This window comes from Hyla sarda, chromosome 6, assembly GCF_029499605.1.
Source record: "Hyla sarda isolate aHylSar1 chromosome 6, aHylSar1.hap1, whole genome shotgun sequence".
Taxonomy (NCBI): Eukaryota; Metazoa; Chordata; class Amphibia; order Anura; family Hylidae; genus Hyla; species Hyla sarda.
In genome coordinates, this window is record NC_079194.1 from 177,082,029 (window position 1) to 177,106,939 (window position 24,911).

At 45.6% G+C, this 24,911-nt stretch overlaps 1 protein-coding gene across 2 annotated transcripts in view; it reads left to right on the top strand.

The window, feature by feature from the left end:
* Positions 1-2,823: 2,823 nt before the first annotated feature.
* Positions 2,824-24,911, top strand: part of LOC130276468 (IST1 homolog) — a 31,195-nt gene continuing 9,107 nt past the window's right edge. Inside the window, exons 1-7 of one of the 2 annotated variants that reach the window (XM_056525887.1) lie at positions 2,824-2,975; positions 7,322-7,421; positions 9,267-9,447; positions 10,446-10,533; positions 10,682-10,765; positions 10,858-10,968; positions 18,010-18,183. In XM_056525887.1, the coding sequence (XP_056381862.1) occupies positions 7,334-7,421; positions 9,267-9,447; positions 10,446-10,533; positions 10,682-10,765; positions 10,858-10,968; positions 18,010-18,183 (726 nt within the window). In that variant the 5' untranslated portion in view covers positions 2,824-2,975; positions 7,322-7,333. Of the gene's footprint in view, positions 3,068-7,321; positions 7,422-9,266; positions 9,448-10,445; positions 10,534-10,681; positions 10,766-10,857; positions 10,969-18,009; positions 18,184-24,911 lie in introns of both variants that reach the window. The other variant, XM_056525886.1, reaches the window with a different exon arrangement.

Genomic DNA, 24,911 nt, shown 5'->3' on the forward strand with positions numbered 1-24,911 from the left:
GGCTCTAGCTCAGGGGTACTCAACTACTTTTAGTAGGAGTCCACTTATCCAGGTCTGCTACCCGGGGAAGGTCCGAGCTAAACACTAAGACCTGGTTCACACCTAGCAGCCGCAGTGCCATGCAAGAAATAGGCGCTGCATGTTGTAGAACATTATTAGTACTCTAATAATAAGTCATAATGGTTCCCCAACTGCCACACACTGTGCTCTTGGTATAATACTGCCACACACTGTGCCCCTGGTATAATACTGCCACACACTGGGCCCCTGAATATATAACTGCCACACACTGTGCTCCTGGTATAATACTGCCACACACCGTGCCCCTGGTATAATACTGCCACACACTTTGCCCCTGAATATATAAGAGAAGGAAAAAGACTAGAAGAGAACTGTCTGAGGACTTGAGAACCAAAATTGTCGAAAAATATCAACAATCTCAAGGTTACAAGTCCAACTCCAGAGATCTAGATTTGCCTTTGTCCACAGTGCGCAACATTATCAAGAAGTTTGCAACCCATGGCACTGTAGCTAATCTCCCTGGGCGTGGACAGAAGAGAAAAATTTATGAAAGGTGTCAACGCAGGATAGTCTGGATGGTGGATAAGCAGCCCCAAACAAGTTCCAAAGATATTCAAGCTGTCCTGCAGGCTCAGGGAGCATCAGTATCAGCGCGAACTATCCATCAACATTTAAATGAAATAAAATGCTATGGCAGGAGACCCAGGAGGACCCCCCTGCTGACGCAGAGACATAAAAAAGCAAGACTACATTTTGTCTAAATGAACTTGAGTAAGTCAAAATCATTCTGGGAAAACATATTGTGGACAGATGAGTCCAAGATAGAGCTTTTTGGTAAAGCACATCATTCTACCGTTTACCAAAAACGGAATGAGGCCTACAAAGAAAAGAACACAGTACCTACAGTGAAATATGGTGGAGGTTTAATGATGTTTTGGGGTTGTTTTGCTGCTTCTGGCACTGGGTGCCTTGAATGTGTGCAAGGCATCATGAAATCTGAGGAACGGATTTTGGGTCACACTGTACAGCCCAGTGTCAGAAAGCTGGGTTTGCGTCTGAGATCTTGGGCCTTCCAGCAGGACAATGACCCCAAACATATGTCAAAAAGCACCCAGAAATGGATAGCAACCAAGCGCTGGAGAGTTCTGAAGTGGCCATCAATGAGCCCAGATCTAAATCCCATTGAACACCTGTGGAGAGATCTTAAAATTGCTGTTGGGAAAAGGCGTCTTCCAATGAGAGACCTGGAGCAGTTTGCAAAGGAAGAGTGGTCCAACATTCCGGCTGAGAGGTGGAAGAAGCTTATTGATGGTTATAGGAAGTGACTGATTTCAGTAATTTTTTCCAAAGGGTGTGCAACCAAATATTAAGTTAAGGGTGCCAATAATTTTGTCCAGACCATTTTTGGAGTTTGGTGTGACATTATGCCCAATTTGCTTTTTTTCCTCCCTTTTTTGGTTTAGTTCCAATACACACAAAGGTAATAAACATGTGTATAGCAAAACATGTGTTACTGCAATCCTTTTCTGTGAGAAATACCGCACTTCATGTTCTTGAAAAATTTCAGGGGTGCCAACATTTACAGCCATGACTGTATACCTGGTTAACCCTCCTATATGTTCTACCATACTTATAAAACATGGCTGGACTATTGCATAAATAGCACACTTTCTGCATTTTGTCTCAACCCCATTCCTCATAGGGCCCTCACTCCTGCTGTTTGGATATTTAGGTGGGAATTCTTCAAACACTTTAGACCATTTTTTTTGTTTAGATTTTGTTGCACAAAAAGTCACAGCCGTTTATGTGCGACTTCTCTGCGACTTTTTCTTTAGAACACTTTTGAACCTTAAAGAGATAGGAGTAGATTTATCAAAACCTGTCCAGACGAAAAGTCGCCCAGTTGCCCATAGCAACAAATCAGATCGCTTCTTTCATTTTGCAGAGGCCTTGTTAAAAATGAAAGAAGCAATCGGATTGGTTGCTATGGGCAACTGGGCAACTTTTCCTCTGGACAGGTTTTGATAAATCTCCCCTATAGTGTTTAGGTCACATTTTGTAGTGGTTACTGATTCATCACTTGCAACTTTAATGGAGTCGTCATTTACGTACAACGCTTCAGCTCTCCCATAGCGATGCATGGAGGGCGCCAATTGACCCCCGCTCCCTGCATTGGGAGAACTGGAGCGCTGTGCAGGAGATCATGGGAGGTTCCAGTGGTCGGGGCCCTGCGATCCGACTCTTATCCCCTATCCTTTTGCAGTGGTTGCCAACCTGCGGACCTCCAGATGTTGCAAAACTACAACTCCCAGCATGCCCGGACAGCCAACGGCTGTCCGGGCATGCTGGGGGTTGTAGTTTTGCAACATCTGGAGGTCCGCAGGTTGGAGACCACTGAGATAGGGGATACATTTTACTAAACTGGAGTAACCCTTTAATTGTCATCTGCTGCTGATGCAAGGGAACCACCTCTGGAGAGAGGGCTCTACCATCAGCATGGGCACTAACTAGAGAGGATGGGGTATAGAAGCTGCCACAACCAGACACTATAACATACATTTATCAAAACTGAGACAGAAACATAGCATACAGCTTTCTTCCATTTTACCACAGCAACTTAAAAATAAAAGCTGAGCTGTAATTCGTTGCTATGGGCAAATAAGAGTTTGTATGTTCAGTTTTGATAAATCTGTAGTCACTGTTCCACAAAGAGTTAATATCCACTCCATTCTTCACTGTTCACCGGATAGAGACTGTATCACGTGGGAGTGACGTCACCAGGAAGTACACCTTACCCTTTACAGCTGTTCCCCTACCTAGGCCCCGCCCAACTTATGGCACATGACTTTGACGTCATCAGGAAGCATTTGTTACCACAGCTGATACCTTAGACCCGCCTGCATCTTTGGCACATGACCGTGACATCAGCGGAGGGAGTGCCAGGTACCACACAGGTAAAGTCGGCAGTTTCTGGGTGCAGTGAGGCCTCCACACCCGGCGGACCTTGTTTTTAGAGTCTTTAGTCGGCAGAGGTAGACGAGCTGAGGTACGTACGTGCTGCCCGGGCCGGGCCGGTATGTGTGTATAATGGGGGGATTGTGTGAGGAGATGCACCTGCACTTCCTGCATCTGGCTCTCCCCTTATGTATAATGTATGTTATAGCCCAGTGTCCTATGTCTCTTGTTGTAGAATGGTGTGTGTGTGTGTGTGTGTATATATATATATATATATATATATATATAATCTATCTCTCTCTGAGTCCATTACCTGTCATACATTACAGGTAGAGAATATGGGTGGAGGTGAGTAATGGCAGTACAATGTGAAGTTCTGCTGCCTTCTATTGTACTTTGTTACATTTTATTACAATAACTGCTTGCTGTAAGTGAATGAGGATATTTGTTTATAACTAGACCAGTATTTCCCTTCCAGTGTTTCCCCAGCTGTTTCAGAACTACAACTCCCAGCATGCCTCGACAGCTTTTGACTGCAGCTGGAGGCACCCTGTTTGGGAAACACTGTTTAAAGGGGTACTTGCATGGAAAACAATTTTTTTTTTTTTTTAAATCAACTGGTACCAGAAAGTTAAACAGATTTGTCAATCACTTCTATTAAAAAAATCTTAATACGTCAAGTACTTTTTAGGGGCTGTATACTAAAGAGGAATCTAAAAAAGAAATGCATTTCCTCTGATGTCATGACCACAGTGCTCCCTGCTGACCTCTGCTGTCCATTTTAGGAACTGTCCAGAGCAGCATGTTTGCTATGGGGATTTTCTCCTGCTCTGGACAGATCCTAAAATGGTCAGCAGAGAGCACTGTGGTCATGACATCAGAGGAAATGAATTTCTTTTTTGGATTTCTCTTTAGTATACAGCCGCTAAAAACTACTAGAAGGATTAAGATTTTTTAATAGAAGTTATTTACAAATCTGTTTAACTTTCTGGCACCAGTTGATTTAAAAAAAATGTCTGAGCAGTTGCTTGGCTTGTATCCAGTCTAGACAATCCTCTTCAATGCTGTATTGTTATCCCTGGAGCAGCATATGTGCTTCAGCAGACATAGACTAAAAAGAACGTCACCTCTGTGACCTAAGTGAGTGCTACTTGGTAGGACTCTAGCTCCACCCACTCGTACTGACTCATTTCTATGTGTCAGGAAAAGTGGTGCTAAGTTTTTGTAAATATGTATGCTAAACAGTGGATCATATAGGAGCCAGAGCCAACACAATTCTGCAACTTATGCAAGACACTGGAGCGAGCTCCTTTTTAGGGGTTAAGAGCTAAGACTCCAATAAGGGTATACTTAAAGGAGTACTCCAGGATCTGAAAACTTTTTTCCACTAACTGCCAGATTTGAGGGGGAGAGATCCGATCGCGGGGACTGCCACGATCTCCTGTACGGGGGCCTCGGTAGTCCGCAGAAACAGGGCATCTTGACCACCACACGAAGCGGTGGCTGACGCATCCCCTCACAACACTATGGGAAAGCTGCATTTGGCAATTTCCGGCTCTGGCATAGCGCTGCATTGAGGGGGCGTGTCGGCCACCGCTTAGTGCGTTGGTCAACAAGCCCCCCCTTTCTACGGACTGCCGGGGCCTTGTACAGGAGATTGCAGGGGGGCCCAGCGGCTGGACACTCCGGGATCTGACCCTTATAATCAGGATAGGGGATAAGTACTTTAATTCAGTGCTGTTATCTGCAGTCATCTCCATCTGTCAGAAAACGACAATGTTTTGCAATAACTGGGGAAGCCCCACCCCAAGAAGTTCTCTACCTATAGTCATGTATGGTGTTTTAGAGACAAGTCAAAAGTTTTGGTCTTTTGGGTTTGAGTGTTTAAACCCCAACCAATTGCTAGAATGAACCGGGAGAAGAGCACTGGGCTTGTTCTCTCCCGGCTCTGTGCCGCATGACAGATACATTTACAATGGTAAGTCTATGGCAATTGCCTTGGTGCTGATTGGCTGCTGGGGATAGCTGTCATTGCTGCTGTATTGTAAACTAGTGGGGGACCACAAAACCACTGGAGTGATATTTATAGGGGATTTAAATAAGGGAGTGAATTGTTGTAATAACAGATATGCAGGAAAAGCCATCTGCACTGTGCATTCCATTGTCCTGCTCCACAATTAGTGCCTAATGGACATCATTGGATTTCCAGCATTGCATTTTCAGGAAAACAAAACACACCATGCAGTGCTATTTAGTCCAGTATTTTTGATGGAACCTGCAGTTGAGGCACCCAATAGTGGGGATTGACCACAGCCCCCCAGGAATGGTGTACGGTGAGTGAGCAGAGAAGTGACTATAAGAATGTTTATTTCTTTTTATCAGAAACATGCAGGTGGCGACACGAGGCTTCCCTCCTTGCTTTTTTCACTTTATTCAGGCTGCTGTAAGTGTGGGCCCCCACTTTAGTCACACTCCCTGAGGGTGCTTGGAAACCAGGCAGTCTTCTACTAAATGCTTTGTCTCCTCACAGTCAATCAGTCCCCTTTCTGCTGCTTTTGCAGTGTTGATAACCTCACCTCTTAGGCTAGGTTCACACTATGGAATTTTAGACCGGAATTCCGGTTGGGCAATTCCGGTGCAGCAGAATCCCTTTGCTGGCAATGGGATTCTGCTGCACAGTGCAGAATTTTAGTGGCGGAGCCGGATATTCCGCTGCCAGAAGAATTTAGTAACTGAATAAATTGGTCATTGTTTGGGCAGAATCTGTCTTGACTGATTTGCCCCTTTTTTTAAATTTATATATAATGCTCCTGTAGACCTTTTGTTGCTGCAGATCTTTATTTAGCGAGAGAGGGAGGGGGCTGTGTCTGCTCCAAGATGTTAGCAACTTATAGCATGTAGTTCCAGGAAATTCTGGAGGTGTTGTCGTTGCCATTGACGAGCATATACAGGATTGTATTCTTTTAGCTGTGGTTTCTTTGCCCCTATTTATCTCCTTGGTCCTGTTAGGATTCTGTACTTTTCGGTTCGGTTCTTCACTTCGTTGTGCACTTTGTCATTCAACTAACATACCTGACAGCTTCCATACATTTAGCCCCTGGCTTCAAGACCGCATCTTTAGATAGATCACCTTTACTCCCATTGATCCCATTGTTTCCTGCCCAGTCCACGGCTGTGATCTTCTTTCCTGAGCTGCAGCATGATGCTTGGACCCCTAGTGTCATACTGCCACTTAGCCAATCACTAGCCACAGGAACATCCCCCCCCCCCATCCCCCCAATGAGTGACAGTATGACACACTAGGCCCTTACATTAGTCTGGGCACAAGTGTCATGCTGCAGCGTAGGAATAGGATTGCAACCTGGGGACTGAGCAGGAGACCACAAGCACCATAGGATTGCTGGAGGTAAGTACAGGTTTATACATTTTAAATTAGTTTTTTTTTTCTTAAATGCCCATTCAACAGAATAAAAAAAATAATAATTTTTACTCCCACCAGATAACCCCTTTAAACATAGTTTTTTCACTATTTTACTGGTTATATTTTATTTTGCACAGCAAATACAATGCTAACACTAACCCACTTATCCAAAATAATAGAAATAAACACATTATCTTATAACCTTAAAAAATATGGTGAGGTCCATGTCCACAATCAAAAGCCACAAGGATGGGGGCAGCACCAAAACAAAAGGTGCAGCTATCCCTAAAGCCCTGGAGTGCCCGCCCACCGTGCCAACATTCCACAAACTGCGGGACCGCATGGGAATGTGCTATCTCATAAATGGCAATGTATTCCATGCAGTGTCTGCAGTTAAAAAATAACGTGTTCATTGTTTCTGTGGACATGGAAATTGGATTTTCTGGGCTGGAAACATCTGGCGCAGAAACTCCACTGTATGTACAGCGCAACAGAATCCCATTGAATTCAACTGGACTCTGCTGCAGCGGAATCCATGACAGAGCACTAAACCTCTAATGAAGGCGTTTAGAGTCTCATTCATCTCATCTTTTTCTTTCTGGGATAGATCTATAGCACTTTTCATCCCAATCTTCCTAATTCACAAATACTACAGACATATCGGTACCTCTTGTGCAGCCAGAGTGTCTCTGGGGTAGATTTATCAAAACCTGTGTTGAGGAAAAATTGAGCAGTTTCCCATAGCAACTGCTTCTTTAATTTTTAAAAAGACCTGAGAAATGAAAGGAACAATGTTATGGATTACTATGGGCAACTGCACCACTCTTCCTCTACACAGGTTTTAATAAATCTTCCACTCTGCCTCTATCAGTAAAATCTTTTATTTTATTTATTCTGTTTACTAATTGATATTTTTAATTGCAGGAGTGAAATACAATGTTGGGCTCCGGGTTTAAGGCTGAGCGGCTTCGAGTGAATTTGAGGCTTGTCATAAACAGACTGAAACTCCTGGAGAAGAAAAAAAGTGAGTAATTCCAGAAATAAATGGTGTTGGTCATTTGGGATCCACCATGCCTTTTAAAGGGAGTACTCTGCCCCTAGACATCTTATCCCCTATCCAAAGCGACCACAGCCGTTATGCCAGATCGTCAGATGGGGAATAAGATGTCTGATTGCCGGTGGGGCCCTCTGCGATAGGGGATAAGATGTTTAGGGGCAGAGTACCCCTTTAACTACTTCCCAAGGTGATTATCTTTATTTATTTTATTTATTTCAATCACCACCTTCCGAAAACAAGTTTTTTTTTTGTTTTTTTTTCTCCTTCTGTTGACATAGTTATATGTAGTTTGATGACAAGTTGTAATTTTTTGATGGCACAATTTAATGTAGCTATAATATATTGAGAAAAGTATAAAAAAAATTACTTTTGGTGCAGATATGGTCATTACTGCGCCTGCACTGTTGTGTTCAATTTATGCCAGTGGGGGATCCATAGTGGCTTGTATGTCATATGCTCCTCAGTGTGCAGGCATCTTATGGATGGGTTCTCCATCTGAGCTGCACTGTACTGATGGGAAAGCGAGTGGACGGGTCTTTATTATTAAGAAGAACAGCGCATCAGACATAAAAGTAGCATTAAAGTGGTACTCCGGCGCTAAGACTTCTTATCCCTTATCCAAAAGATAGGGGATGAGATGCCTGATCGTGGAGTTCCCATAGGCTTGCATTGAGGGGGCGGAGCGTGATGTCACACGGGGTGGAGCCATATCGTCACTTTGCTCTGTCCCTGTGATCGCCAGTAATCAGACCCGGAGCGAGCATGCTCCGGGGGCTGATTCTAACGGGGTGCAGCGTGGAACATCATGGGGGTCCCCAGCGGTGGGACCCCTGCGATCAGGCATCTTATCCCCTATCCTTTGGATAGGGGATAAGATGTCTTAGCGCCGGAGTACCCCTTTAAAGTCACATTTCTACACTATTGCAATATAGTTCAGATTTTTTTTGTATAAAAGAAGCAATGTCCTCCTAAGAGACTTGAGCATCGGATTACTTGTACAATACACTACAGTGCTTCTCTATTACATTGAAACCACCATTGGCAGGGTGTGCTAGGAGTCTGAGGCCCTTTTATTAGGCTTCTGGCTGCCATGTCAACTACTCCAAGGGGTAGGCGACAGTAATCAGCTGACAGGGCCCCCTACTCTTCTCAAATCTAACCATGTAGTCCTAGATAGTTAGCAGAGCTATCTGTTATCCCAGTTGTTGAAGGTGTGTCTGCTGTGTAGCTGGTACTAGTTCCTTGGACCATTCCATATTTGCCAACCCACATTTTGACGTAAATGTATGTCAAATGTCTGGGGAGTATTAAATTATTGATAACTGCAAGTTTTGAGTTTATTGCCCTGTGGGGTTTTACCCCTTGTTGGGTTGGGTTTAGGGTTGAGCTTATATGGACACATTTGGCATGTATGTAGAGATGTTTTTTAAAAAAAAGTTGGATGTTGTTCCCACCAATTTGTTGAGGATGAAAAGAAAAAGCAATTTACTAGTCAGTCAGACTCAGAGAAAATAGCTATGAATATACAAACGGTTTATGTATACCAATAAAAGGAAACCTTTTTTCCAGGCAGAAATGCATATTATTCTGTTCAAGTACTGAGAATGCAATTTTATACTCCAGAATTTGCTTGTCATCCGGTGAGACTGGAGAACTTGTAGATGTCTTTCATGAATGTATAAATGTTATATAGTTTTGACTACCATGTTATAAACATAAGAACATATTTCAGAAATACAGTATCTGCTTAGATCGCGTGTGTGTAAATAGATTTCATCCTGTGAGTTTTTTCTCTTTACACTCTGCCGGCAGCTGAGTTAGCACAAAAGGCCAGGAAGGAGATTGCAGACTATCTATCGACTGGGAAGGATGAGAGAGCGAGGATTCGGGTGGAGCATATTATCCGAGAGGATTACCTGGTGGAAGCTATGGAAATCTTAGAATTGTACTGTGATCTGCTTTTGGCCAGATTTGGATTAATTCAGTCCATGAAGTAAGTCTGCATCAGAAAATTAAAGGGACTGTCCAGGGACATACATTATTTAACGTATTGCTAGGGGCATGTTAAAATTAAGTCATACTCGCCTACCCCTATCCCTCGCAGCTGTTGTTGTGACACCTTGTCACCACCACTACCTGGTTTCTGTGACAATGTGCTCAACAGATACTGCCTGTTTAGCCAATCCCTGACTGAGGTAGGACACCGCTCTCTGTGATTGGCTGAGTGGGTACTTTCTTGTAAGACTACACGTCATAGGAACTAGGAAGCTAAAGCGACAAACAAGAACTAGAAGCATCACAATGGCAGCTGTGAGGATCAGGTAGGTCAGTATCATTTGTGTGTATGTATGTGTGTGTGTGTGTATATAATATTAATTTCTCATTAGACATATCTAACATTAAAAAATAAATCGTGTCCCCAGACAACTTTCAAAGAGGATTGGTTAGGTTCTCATTCATCCCTAGGGTGCGCAGTGTAGAAATGGCTCTCATCTGGGAATGCACAGTTATGTCACTACCTGTTGTTTCATTATATCTAAGGCCCTGTTCACATTTTGCTTTTGCATAAATATAAAAAAATATATATATTTTAAAACAGGCTGCCCATACTGTTGCCGCTGAAAAGGATCCATCTCTAGCCTAGGTCATGTTTTTAGGATTGCCTTATTATATTGCATGATATATTTAAGGTCAGTCCATAAGGCATTTCTAGAAGTGACCTCTGTCACTTATGGTCAGTATACCCTTGACAAATTTTTCAAAAAGTGTGGCAAGTCTATGATGACATTTTTATATGCAATATAAACATCGTGTTTTTTTTGGGTCTATGGATGTCTGGGTATGGCGTTTTTTCACCATAGCCTCCTCTATAGGGTTAAAAATACATGTCAGTAAAAAAAATGCACATAGATAATTAATTTTGATTTAGTTTAGTTTTATACATTTGTATTGTATATATATTTTTTTTTTTTTTTTTTTTTTTTTTTATAGGGAGCTTGATCCGGGTCTGGCAGAAGCAGTCTCAACACTAATTTGGGCAGCTCCACGTCTACAGACAGAAGTATCTGAACTAAAAATAGTGAGTTATTTTTATTAACAGTTCTTGCACCTTGGTGCAAATTATTAGTGAACCAGTAACTTCTTTGTATTATAAGTTTAAAACTTAGACATATGTTTCTTGGACTGCCATTGATCTGACATGTGGCATTTCAACTTCTTCACCGCAGGTAGCTGATCAACTGTGTGCCAAGTATAGTAAAGAGTATGGCAAGCTGTGCAGAACAAACCAGATCGGAACAGTCAATGACCGAGTATGTTTTAGTGTTACTTAGTGGTTATTACATTTGAGAAGGCATTATCTGATTATCATTTTTTTTACCTTTTTGTATTTTATTTTTCCTAGCTAATGCACAAATTAAGTGTAGAGGCTCCTCCAAAAATTCTTGTCGAGAGGTACCTCATTGAGATTGCTAAGAACTACAATGTGCCCTATGAACCTGATTCTGTGGTTATGGTAGGTGAGATAAAAAATTTCAGTATGAATTATATTCCATTCATAATAGAAAGCAGAGAAAAGTCCTTTTTAAATAGACCTTGCTAAATTCTTCACACTTTACTACTTTTAGCATAGCAGTGTTGAAATCTGTCACGAAAACTGCATTTTCGCCTGTAGAATTTGCTGTAGTTTTGCATTAAGATCCATGGTGGAAAATTCTGTCATTTCACCCTCCCTTATCAGTATACTTATGATTGTAGCTGCATCCGCTACACATGCCCACCTGCCCTCCAAAGTGCCAAATGGCAGGCTAGACAGAAAGTATTCTGTTTCAGAGGGGAGGCACATGGTGTATCTCATGATCCCTTAGCATCAAAAATAAATGTTTAAAGAGATTTGTCAGAAGTAGTGCAAGGTACAAGTGAAGAAGTTGCCAAGAGCAAACACTCAGATCAGAATACTCCTCAAAGGGCCTGTGCACATGGAATTTACTAGAATGACATCTGAAGACCTGTATATGAGATGTATGTAAAATGTGTTCCAGGGAATTGTTAAAAGTTACATAATATGGGGGGGCGTGGCCTGGACGCTGAGCCGAACGGACGCATGTTGAACTAGCTCCGCTCTGAACCGTGTTGTTTAGCATCCTGTTTTCATCCTGGACCTCAGAACTTTGCCTCAGAGACTTCGGAACCGCAGTGGATCGGTGGGGTCCATCATGCCAGCTAATAAGAGCGGTGTGGCGGCAGCCGCGAAGTTGCAGGGTTTCGCGCGCGGCCAAGACCAAGATGGCGCCGGGCCTTCCTCCTCCGCTCCTGCTGAGCCGGTCGCTGACTCCCGCCCGGAGACTCCCTCTACACTGGCCGCTGCCCCGGGAGAGATGACCCTAAGCGAGGTATCTGCGCAACTTCTGGCTGCCATTACTATGTGCAAAACTTCCCTGACGAGTATGCTGGAGGAGGTGAAGATTGATATAGGACTAATCAGGCAGGACCTGCACAATCTCCGAGATAGGGTGAGACAGGCTGAAGCTCGTATCTCCTCAGTCGAGGACTCGGTGGCGCCCTTACCTGCAGCGATTTCAGACCTTGAGCGCACTGCGTCGCAATGGAAAGAGAAGGCAGACGATCTGGAGAACCGGCTGCGGAGGAACAACCTCCGAATTGTTGGCCTGCCGGAGCACTCTGAGGGACAGGACCCCGGCTCCTTTGTCGAGAAATGGCTGCGTGAGCTGTTGCCTGATGCCCCGTTCACTACCACCTTCGCGGTGGAGAGGGCACACCGGGTCCCGACTCGCCCCCTCCCGCCGGGGGCCCCGCCGAGGCCGCTTCTAGCCAGAATGCTGAACTGCAACGACCGGGACATCGCCTTACGACTGCTCCGTCGCCTGCCAGAACTCACCTTCAATGGGTCTCCGGTGTCGATATTCCCTGACTTCTCCCAGGACCTGCAGAAGAAGCGTGCCACCTTCCAAGCAGTGAAGCGGAAGCTGAGGGACATGGCGATACCCTATTCTATGGTGTACCCAGCCCGACTGAGGGTCGTGGACGGTGAGAGAGCCATCTTCTTCATTACCCCGCAGGAGGCTGACGAGTGGGCCTCAAGGAGGCGCAATGTGAGGCGCTGAGGTCCTGAACGCCATTTGGGCCCGGCTGGGCCTTGCTGTTTATCGCACTGTCTGGTGCTCCCGGACAGCCGGTGGACTGTGAGTACTGCTGTCTACAGTGACCTGCTTTTGGGCCCCCTGGCGTACCCCTGTACCCATCTCCCGGTCCCCTCATGGCCTACTCCCCCTTGAGCATATACACTCTGGGAAGCACCCAACTGCCACCTTCACCCGTGGACTTTTACTCTCCGTACCTGCATACCCCACCTGGATACCCCACCCGACCTAGTTGTCTTACCCCCCCCCCTCCCCCCCCGTGGACTGCCCCTCAGTAACTGTATGCTCCCTCTCATGCCGGACCCATGCAGACCCCTTCCTCATGCTGCCCTGTACCCAACGGACCCTGCATCCTCTCTGTACCGTTTATCCCTTTCCCCTATGCTGGACTTCCCCGCAGGGGACCCGGTAATGCACTGGTGAATGCTGCCATACACCCGAGACTGCAGCAGTTCTGATGACCCGCTACCACTCTGCTGACGGGACTTGAAGCCCGGTTGCTACCTCGGGACTGCATGTTAATCTGACCTGCTCATACTCGCTACACTGTGCGGCATATTGCCCGGATTATGGCCCACCCGTATTTCCCCTTGTTTATGTACCCTAGTTAATTGATGGTGCTGCTGTTTGTCCCTGGTGGCAGGTTGTGAGGTCTCGTTTCCCTGCGACCTCGATTTACACGGTTCCCCCCGTATTATACATCTTCTCTGGGCCCTAGGCCATTGGCCTTTTGCTTGTTGCATCTGTTTATGACCCTCTTGTTTTGTCTTTGTCTGGTGTTTTGTGTCTGTTTCGTTTTATGTACGTCCCGGTCGGGCTGCCTGCCCTTTTTCCCTCTTCCCTGCGTTCCTTCTCTGTGGTTTCCCTGCTCCTCCACTCCCTTCTGTCGCCTCCCTACTTGCCCCCTCCTCTACTTTCACGTCATGTACTCGTTTTACCCCTGTTCCTCTTCCCTCACCATCCCTTTCATTTCAGCTTCACTCTCTCTACATGGCGAACGTTAGGTGTCTTTCGTGGAATGTGAGGGGTCTTGGCTGTCCTCGTAAGCGATCTCTGGTGTATGCCACTGTACGTAAGTACCAACCTACTGTGGTTTGTTTGCAGGAGACGCACTTAATTCCCCCTAACACTCGGTGGTTGTCTAGGCCCTGGGTGCAATGGACGCTACACTCTTGCCACACCTCACATTCCAGGGGAGTCTCTTTTATGATACACAAATCCCTGAGATGGGAGGCGAGGCACACTCGGGTTGACTCTGAGGGCAGGTTTGTTTTCATTTTTTCACTTATTGACAATTCCCCCTATGTCCTCTTGGGTATTTATGTCCCTCCTCCTGGTGCCCTGGAGGTTCTCCACCAAGCTGCAGTTTTCGCTGCCTCTTTTCCAGGGGCTAGAGTTCTCTGCATGGGTGACTTTAATAATGTGTTGGACCCGGCTCTGGATAGGAGAGGGGTTGGCATTGTTCCCTCCTCTTCCCCCGACTCCGCTAAGCGCCCTGGTTCAGGAGCTAGGTTGGAGGGACACTTTTCGACATTTGCATCCCCATGCCCGCGTATATTCTTGTCAGGCCGCTAGCGGCAATTCCCTTTCGCGCATAGATATGATGTTGGGTAACCCACTTGTACTCCCTATGGTTCAGGCTGTGGCGTATGTTACTAGGGGGGTCTCCGATCACTCCCCTCTCCTACTGACCCTACAGACCCCTGGCCCTTCTAATATTCGAAGCTGGAAATTAAATCCTTATTGGCTGTCCTTATTTGGCCCGCATGATGGTATACCTGTACAACTATCCATGTTCTTCGCAGATCATAATGGGGTTGACGACCCCATTTTAGTATGGGAAACCGCTAAAGCATTCCTACGGGGGTGTTTACAATCGGCCATATCTTATATTAAAAGGGAGGCGATGAGGGAGGAGTCTGAGCTGGGGGACCGCTGTGCTGACCTGGAGAGGACCTACATCACTGACCCGACCGATGACAATAAAACTGTATGGCTGCATGCGGGGCGACAGTATCTACATTGTTTGCAGGAGAAAGCGGCTCGTAAGCTTTTTTTTACCCAACAGAAGGCCTTTGAGATGGGAAATCAGTCCAGTAGATTACTAGCCCACCTTATACACCAGAACGCCCAGTCTCCGACGGTACTACAGGTCCGTTCGGTGGATGGGACTGTATTGACCACTACTTCCCAGATATCTGACAGATTTGTCTCCTTCTACTCTGATTTATACACCTCTCAGGCCACATACTCCTCACGGGAACTGTCTGACTACCTAGATGACATCACATTCCCTCGACTGTCCGCTGTCAGTGCCTCCTCTCTGGAGTCGGAGCTGACTATAGAAGAACTGGAGGATGCCTTGGGTGCCCTGGCGAGAGGTAAGTCGCCGGGCCCCGATGGCATTCCAGTGGAAGTTTACCAGCAATACAAGGAGCAGCTGGCTCCGGTGTTGCTGGCCATGTATAACTGTGCGTTTGCCTCTGACGTACTGCCTGAGTCCTTTTATGATGCTACTATAGTGGTCATTTTGAAGCCGGACAAGGACCCTCTGGAATGTTCTTCGTATAGGCCCATTTCCCTCCTCAATTTAGATTATAAGTTGCTCGCTAAAATACTCTCCCTCCGGCTGAATCGGGTTATTTTGGAAATCATTCATGCAGATCAATCAGGCTTTATGCCTGGGAGGTCCACATCTGATAACATCAGGAGGGTCCAGACACTCACCCAATTAGGGGCTACTGGGGGGAGGGATTGGGCGCTGGCCTCTTTAGACACGGCTAAGGCTTTTGACTCCGTTGAGTGGTCCTTCCTGCTGGAAACTCTTCGGAGATTTGGATTCGGGCCTAACTTTATAAAATGGATTTCCCTTTTATATAGATCCCCAAGGGCGCGTATGTCCATCAACGGTGCTCTTTCTCCTTATTTTTCCCTGGGCAGGGGCACGCGACAGGGGTGCCCTATCTCTCCCCTATTTGCTATTGCTATTGAACCTTTGGCCCTCCGGATCCGTCAGCATCCGGGATACGCTGGTATAAGCATTGGCTCGAGGGAGGATAGGGTAGGCCTGTATGCTGACGACATGATCTTATTCATGTCTGATCCTGCGTGCACTCTGGCTTTGGGGATTGGCCTTATTGACAAATTTGGGGTTTACTCGGGTCTTAGGATCAACTGGAGCAAGTCGGTGTATATGCCCATCAGAGATTCTCCGGTAGGGAATTGTTTACATGGCCTACGGGTTGTAGATCAGTTCAAATATTTAGGCATCATTATCAACAGGCGGTTTGGGGAGGATCACCAGACGAACATTCTACCTCTTCTATCCTATGTCCGTGCCAAATTCCGGACTTGGGCTGCCCTGCCCCTTTCTGTTGCGGGCCGCATTAATCTCATCAAAATGGTGGTCCTCCCCAAGTGTCTTTATCTGTTAGAACATGCGTCAGCCATAGTACCAGTCTCCTTTTTTAGACAGCTGCATTCTCTCTTTCCCCCGTTTATTTGGGGCTCTAATAGATCCAAGCTGAAACTGACCACATTGCAGCGACCTAGAACTCAGGGAGGTATGTCACTACCCGATCTACAGCTATACTACATGGCTGGCCAGCTCAGGTATCTTAGACACTGGGTTTCCTTGCAGCCCCTCCCCAATAGTGAGCATCACCTTGCCCACAGTCTACACCTCTCTCACCTGTGGCCCGTCTTAGAGGGTAGGGTTGGTCTGGGGGGCCCTTGGCTTCCTCTGCATAGACTGGCCCTGAAACTCTGGACCTATGCTAAACGTTTATTTGCCTTTACGGACAACCTGCTGGACAGACAACTGTGGCATGATCCTACGTTGCCGCACTTCTCTGACCAACTGGATCCGCACTTTTGGAGGTCCCATGGTGTGATCTCCGTTGGTGATGTCTATGATGGCAGTGCCTTTAGGGACTTCCAGTACTTTATTGACGTTAAATCTGTCCCCAGACGATCGTTTTACCGATACCTCCAGCTCAGACACGCCTTCCAAGTACAATTCCCTGGGTCTAGTGCTCCATTCTCTCACTTCCCGGTTATTGGGGTGTTCACCACTCAGGGGCCCCGGGGACTTATATCGGCTCTATATACTGCCCTTTTGAATGCTAAGATGGGGGGGGAGCCGCTGTCGGTCGAGGCGCGCTGGAGGAGCTGTGTAGCTGACATGACTGATGAGGAGTGGGATGATGCCCTCTCCTCACATCTGTACGTCTCACCCTCTATCAACAACAGACTGATTCAGCTGTACATGTTCCACCAGTCGTACCTCACCCCGATACGCTTGGCTAAAATGGGTAGGCGCCCAGACTCATCTTGCCACCATTGTGGACATCCTGACTCTGACTTTATGCATATGATGTGGTCCTGCCATTATATAGCATCATTCTGGTCCGAGGTGACACAGTTTCTTACTTCCTTAACTCGGCGGCCGGTGCCGATGCTCCCGAGGCATTGCCTTTTGGGTCTTTTTGATGAGGAACTGTGGTTGCCAACTGAGATCATCTTCCTCAGGGAGGTCCTCTTCCTTGCACGCAAGGCCATAGCATTGCGTTGGATGGACTCTAGGACTCCCACGGTTGCTGGTTGGAAGGCCCTCGTGAACACCTCAGTGAACTATGAGTATCTGGTTTACAAACATCGTAAGAACCCTGCCAAGTTCTATAAAATATGGGCGTCCTGGTGTGCCTCCCCCCATGCTCAATACACGGTATCCAGGTTCTTGGCAGCAAGAGACCTCATTCTATCACAGTCTTCTTCCCCGGCTACTTGATTTCTCTTTTCTCGTCTGACCTAGGCTGATATTTCCCCCCTTCTTTGTTTCTCTTCCTCCTTTTCCCCTTACTTTCTTTCCCCCCCCCCCTTTTTTTTTTTTTTTTTTTTTTTTTTTTCTCTCTCCTTCTCATCTCCCTCTTCCTCTTCCCTGACCTGGACGGATTTGTGTGATGTTTTTGCGTTTGTAGTGTCTCGTCTTTGTGTTTGTCTTTGTTTCCCTTTCCATAGTTCTTGAGTTCCCACCAAACGGTGGTTGGTTTTAATGTTTTCTGTGTTTTAGTTGATTCATTGCTGATGTAACTGCTCGTGTCATGCTGATGAATGATCATCCTTTTTCCGGCATGGTGTCGGATGATACCTGTATTTCTCACCGTCAGCTTTTGATACTTTTCGTATGTATTTATTGTGTTGAGCACTTACATTGCAATAAAAACAGTTTAAAAAAAAAAAAAAAAAGTTACATAATATAAAAGTGTGTCTGCATTTACCTGATTTATACTAGATTAAATATATAAATTTATATATAAGCTTTTTCTTCTAATTCAGTTGTATGTGTATATTTTACTTGTAAGCTTTTAATTTCTGCTTTTTTATTACATTTTAAGGCTGAGGTTCCCACAGGTGTTGAGGCAGATCTTATAGATGTTGGATTTTCTGATGACATTAAGAAAGGAGGAAGTGGAGGAGGTGGAGGATTTGGAGTACCGATGCCAACCATGCCAGCTATGCACATGCCTACCCCTTCAATTCCATTTAATTACCCTGTGGCTGGTGGACCGGTATGTATGTGATGCTATTTTTTTATTTTTTTTTTAACACTGATTATCAGTTGTATGCCTGTAACATTAGTTGTTCTATTAACAAATTTCTATGGCTCCTCGGTGAGGGGATATTGGGATATGATTGCTGCTGGGAAGATGTACCCATATACATGTATGGCAGATATGTGCAGGGATGCTATGGCACAGACCCTGTTGTCCTATTAATAAAGTTGTATGAGATTCAAGGTATAACGGGCACTTTGTTGCCCTAGGTATGACATGGTGTCTCGTGTGTGTGTGTGTGTGTGTGTGTGGTCACAGGTTAAATATGTACAGTCATGGCCGAAAATGTTGGCACCCCCCCCCCCCCCCCCCCCCCCTGAAATTTTTCAAGAAAATGACGTTTTTTTTTCCCACACAAAAGGATTGTAGTAGGGATCGACCGATATCGATATATATTTGTTTTTTAGGGCCGATACTGATAATCTGTCACCTTTCAGGTCAATAGCCGATAATCTATACCGATATTCCGGTATAAGTTATCGGCTATTTCAACCCCCCCTGGCGGGACAGAAGCCATTGCAGATAAATGATTTTAAGCGGGCGCTTTAAATCAATGAACTGCAGCGGCTTTTGCGGTGCCAGAGACTGCCGCCTCTCTCCCCCTGCCTTTCCTGGGGTCCTGAGTCTAACCACCACAGTTTCCCCATCGCGCCCCCCCCCCCCCCTTATCCTCTGCCCTGATGCCGCTGCCGCCGCCCCCCCCCCCCCATCCACAGTGTTATAATTACCTTTTCCTGGGGTCCGCGATCCTTCTGGCTCCTGCGCTGTTGCTGTGTGCGGTCACACTGCGCACTGACGGTGACATCGTGTTGGGAACGTCACTCGGCATTGCACAGCAAAAGCGCAGGAGCCAGAAGGATTGCAGACCACGTGAACTGGGGATGCGATGCGGCGGCAGGGGATGCGATGGGGCGGCGGCGGTATGTGGGCAGAGGATGGGGGGGGGGGGGAGGCGATCGGGCAGCGGCATGTGGCCAGAGGATGAGGGGAGGCAATGGGGGCATTATCGGCAAGGTAACTGCCGATACCGATGTCCAAAATCGTGATTATCGGCCGAACCGATAATCGGTCGATCCCTAGATTGCAGTAACACATGTTTTGCTATACACATGTATATTCTCTTTGTGTGTATTGGAACTAAACCAAAAAGAGGTAGGGGAAAAAAGCTAATTGGACATAATGTCACACCAAACTCCAAAAATGGGCTGGACAAAATTATTGGCACCCTTAACTTAATATTTGGCTGCACACCCTTTGGAAATCAGTTGCTACCTATAACCACCAATAAGCTTCTTACACCTCTCAGCCGGAATGTTGGACCACTCTTTCTTTGCAAACTGCTCCAGATCTCTTTTATTGGAAGGCGCCTTTTCCCACCAGCAATTTTAAAGGGGTTATCCACCATAAGGTGATTTTAGTACGTACCTGGCAGACAATAATGGACATGCTTAGGGAAGGATCTGTGCTTGTCTTGGGGCTAAATGGCTATGTTGTGAGATTACCAGAATACTGTGGCTAGCTTTTTGTGAACTGGTATTTCCCTTTTGTTTTTTTTGTTTGTGTCCTACAAATCCCATCATTCAATTTTCCTCCCTCCCCCATCAGCCACCCCACCCATTGAAACATAAATGAGCTGCATCCGTTCAAAAGACCTGTGGTTTTCAATCAGGGTTCCTAGAGCTGTTGTATTAGTTGCAGATTGATCTCTTTCCCACCAAGCGATTTTTATTTTTTTTATTTTTTTATTTCCCCCCCCCACCCATTGAAGCAGACAGGCTCCCTGTCATCAGCTGACTAGTGAGTCAGGTCTCGGCTGCAGTGCAACCTGGGAAAAATGTGAGGCAAGTCATTTTGTATGCTGTTAAAAATAAAATTGGGGTGAAAATCACTAAAGAATTGTGAGAAAACAGTCACACACAGGTGCAGACACTATATTATGAACTACAGTAACTTTACAGCCCCTTTTAGCATAGTTAAAATAAAAAAATCCTGGAATACCCCTTTAAGATCTCTTCACAGGTGTTCAATGGGATTTAGATCTGGACTCATTGCTGGCCACTTCAGAAGTCTCCAGCGCTTTGTTGCCATTCATTTCTGGGTGCTTTTTTATGTATGTTTGGGGTCATTGTGCTGCTGGAAGACCCAAGACCCAAGATGCAAACCCAACTTTCTGACACTGGGCTGTACAGTGTGACCCAAAATCTGTTGGTAATCCTCAGATTTCATGATGCCTTGTACAGATTCAAGGCACCCAGTTCCAGAGGCAGCTAAACAACCCCAAAACATCATTGAACCTCCACCATATTTCACTGTAGGTTCTGTGTTCTTTTCTTTGTAGGCCTCATTCCATTTTCAGTAAACAGTAGAATGTGCTTTACCAAAAAGCTCTATCTTGGTCTCATCTGTCCACAAGACTTTTTCCCAGAAGGATTTTAGCTTACTCAAGTTCATTTTGGCAAAAATGTAGTCTTGCTTTTTTTATGTCTGTGTCAGCAGTGGGGTCCTCCCGGGTCTCCTGCCATAGCGTTTCATTTCATTTAATGTCAACGAATAGTTTGCGCTGACATTGATGCTCCCTGAGCCTGCAGGACAGCTTGAATATCTTTGGAACTTGTTTGGGGCTGCTTATCCACCATCAAGACTATCCTGTGTTGCACCTTTCATCAATTTTTCACTTCCATCCACACCCAGGGAGATTAGCTACAGTGCCATGGGTTGCAAACTTCTTGATAATGTTGTGCACTGTGGACAAAGGCAAATCTAGATCTCTGGAGATGGACTTGTAACCTTGAGATTGTAAATTTTTCCACAATTTTGGTTCTCAAGTCCTCAAACAGTTCTCTTCTCCTCTTTCTGTTGTCCATGCTTAGTGTGGAACACACAGACACACAATGCAAAGCCTAAGTGAACTTCTCTCCATTTTATCTGCTTTCAGGTGTGATTTGTATATTGCCCACACCTGTTACTTGCCCCAGATGAGTTTAACCCCTTCAGGACCAAGCCCATTTTGGCCTTAAGGACCAGAGCGTTTTTTGAAATTCTGACCACTGTCACTTTAAACATTAATAACTCTGGAATGCTTTTAGTTATCATTCTGATTCTGAGATTGTTTTTTCGTGACATATTCTACTTTAACATGGTGGTAAATTTTTGTGGTAACTTGCATCCTTTCCTTGTGAAAAATCCTAAAATTTAATGAAAAATTTGAAAATTTTGCATATTTCTAACTTTGAAGCTCTCTGCTTGTAAGGAAAATGTATATTACAAATAAAAAAAAATTTTATTCACATATGCAATATGTCTACTTTATATTTGCATAATAAAAGTAATGAGTTTTTACTTTTGGAAGACACCAGAGGGCTTCAAAGTTCAGCAGCAATTTTCCAATTTTTCACAAAATTTTCAAACTCACTATTTTTCAGGGACCAGCTCAGGTTTGAAGTGGATTTGAAGGGTCTTCATATTAGAAATACCCCACAAAAGACCCCATTATAAAAACTGCACCCCCCAAAGTATTCAAAATGACATTCAGTCATCATTTTAACCCTTTAGGTGTTTCACAGGAATAGAAGCAAAGTGAAGGAGAAAATTCACAATCTTCATTTTTTACACTCTCATGTTCTTGTAGACCCAATTTTTGAATTTTTACAAGAGGTAAAAGGAGAAAATGTATACTTATATTTGTAGCCCAATTTCACTTGAGTAAGGACATACCTCATATGTCCATGTAAAGTGTTAGGCGGGCGCAGTAGAGGGCTCAGAAGGGAAAGAGCGACAAGGGGATTTTGGAGAGTACGATTTTCTGAAATGGTTTTTGGGGGCATGTTGCATTTAAGAAGCCCCTATGGTGCTAGAACAGCAAAAAACCCTCAAATGGCATACCATTTTGGAAACTAGACCCCTTGAGGAAGGTAACAAGGAATAAAGTGAGCCTTAATACCCCACAGGTGTTTAACGACTTTTGCATATGTAAAAAAAAAAAATTTTTTTTTCACTAAAATTTGCGTTCTCCCCCCCCCCCCCCCCAAATTTCACATTTTTCCAAGGGTTCATAGCAGGAAATACCCCACAATATTTGTAACCCCTTCTCTTCTGAGTATGGAGGTACCCCATAAGTTGACCTGAAGTACACTACGGGCGAACTACAATGCTCAGAAGAGAAGGAGTCATATTTGGCTTTTTGAGAGCAAATTTTGCTCGGGGGGGCATGTCGCATTTAGGAAGCCCCTATGGTGCCAGAACAGCAAAAAAAAAAACACATGGCCTACCATTTTGGAAACTAGACCCCTTGAGGAACGTAATAAGGAATAAAGTGAGCCTTAATACCCCACAGGTGTTTCACGACTTTTGCATATGTGTAAAAAAAAAAAAAAAAAAAAATTTTTTTCCACAAAAATGTGTGTTTCCCCCCCCCCCCCCCCAAAATTTCACATTTTTGCAAGGGTTAATAGCAGAAAATACCCCCCAAAATTTGTAACCCCTTCTCTTCTGAGTATGGAGGTACCCCATAAGTTGACCTGAAGTGCACTATGGGCGAACTACAATGCTCAGAAGAGGAGTCCTATTTGGCTTTTTGAGAGCAAATTTCGCTCGGGGGGCATGTCGCATTTAGGAAGCCCCTAAGGTGCCAGAACAGCAAAAAAAAAACACATGGCATACTATTTTGGAAACTAGACCCTTTGAGGAACGTAACAAGGGGTACAGTGAGCATTTGCCCCCCACTGGTGTTTGACAGATCTTTGGAACAGTGGGCTGTACAAGTTTTCATTTTCACGGACCACTGTTCCAAAGATCCGTCAGACACCTGTGGGGGCTAAATTCTCACTGCACCCCTCATTACATTCCGTGAGGGGTGTCGTTTCCGAAATGGGGTCACATGTGTTTTTTTTTTTTTTTTTTGCGTTTGTCAAAACCGCTGTAACAATCAGCCACCCCTGTGCAAATCACCTCAAATGTACATGGTGCACTCTCCCTTCTGGGCCTTGTTGTGCGCCCCCAGAGGACTTTACGCCCACATATGGGGTAACTTCATAGTCAGGAGAAACTGCATTACAAATTTTGGGGGGCTTTTTTCCCTTTTACCTCTTGTGAAAATGTAAAGTATAGGGCAACATCAGCATGTTAGTGTAAAAAATTTAAAAATTTTTACACTAACATTCTGGTGTAGACCCCAACATTTCCTTTTCATGAAGGGTTAAAGAAAAAGCCCCCCAAACCTTGTAACGCAACTTCTCCCGAGTACGGCGATACCCCATATGTGGCCCTAAACTGTTGCCTTGAAATACGACAGGGCTCCAAAGTGAGAGCGCCATGTGCATTTGAGGCCTAAATTAGGGATTTGCATAGGGGTGGACATAGGGGTATTCTACGCCAGTGATTCCCAAACAGGGTGCCTCCAGCTGTTGCAAAACTCCCAGCATGCCTGGACAGTCAACGGCTGTCTGGCAATACTGGGAGTTGTTGTTTTTCAACAGCTGGAGGCTCTGCTTTGGAAACAGTGGTGTACCGGACGTTCTTATTGGGGGAGGGGGGCTGTGTAGGGGTATGTGTATATGTAGTGTTTTTAACTTTTTATTTTATTTTGTGTTGGTGTAGTGTAGTGTTTTTAGGGTACAGTCACATGGGCAGGGGATTACAGCGAGTTTCCCAGCGCAAAATTTGCTGCATCTCAAACTTGCAGCGAGAAACCCACTGTAAAACCCTCGTCCGTGTGAATGTACCCTGTACATTCACAGGGGGGGGGGGGGGTGCACCAGCTGTTGCAAAACCACAACTCCCAGCATGCATGGTCTGTTAGTGCATGCTGGGAGTTATAGTTTTGCAACAGCTGGAGGCACCCAGGTTAGGAAACACTGAGTTAGAAACAGACAATGTTTCCCAACCAGTGTGTCTCCAGTTGTTGCAAAACTACAACTCCCAGCATGCCCAGACAGCTGAAGGGCATGCTGGGAGTTGTAGTTCGGCAACATCTGAAGGGCCAGATGTTGCTGAACTAAAACTCCCAGCATGCCTGGACAGTCAGTGCATACTGGGATTTGTAGTTTTGCAACAGCTGGAAGAGCACAGATTGGAGACCATTATACAATGGTCTCCAAACTGGGGCCCTCCAGATGTTGCAAAACTACAACTCCCAGCATGCCCAGACAGCCAAAGGCTGTCTAGGCATGCTGGGAGTTGTAGTTTTCAGACTCCTAGAAGCAGCAGTGAAGATCTTCACTGCTGCTTCTGAGGACCACATACTTACCTGCCGGTCCCGTCGCTGCTCGTCCACGTGGACGGTCCCGCGCTGCTCCTCTGTCCCGCCGCTGGTTCGGGTAAGTCCGCCGGTCCCCACGTGTTCCCCCACCTATGCCGCGAGCCCCCACAGCCATCGTCCCCCGTTCTGCCCGACTTCCAGGGGCGGGCAGTGCGGGGGATCTGAACTTTCACCCCAGGTCACTGTAATCGCTGACCAGGACCATCAATGGATGGTCCTGGGGGTGAAGCAGAAGTTGTCCCCTGCTGGAAACAGCGGGACTTCTGCTGGTTAACCCGTGCGATTCTGCGCACCGCCGGGTTAACTGAATGTCATTTATAAACGCCGGGATGCGCGAACGCACTGCACAACCCGGCGTTTATATATGACATTCTGCGGGAAGGGGTTAAAGGAGCATCACATTCTTGAAACAATATTATTTTTCCAC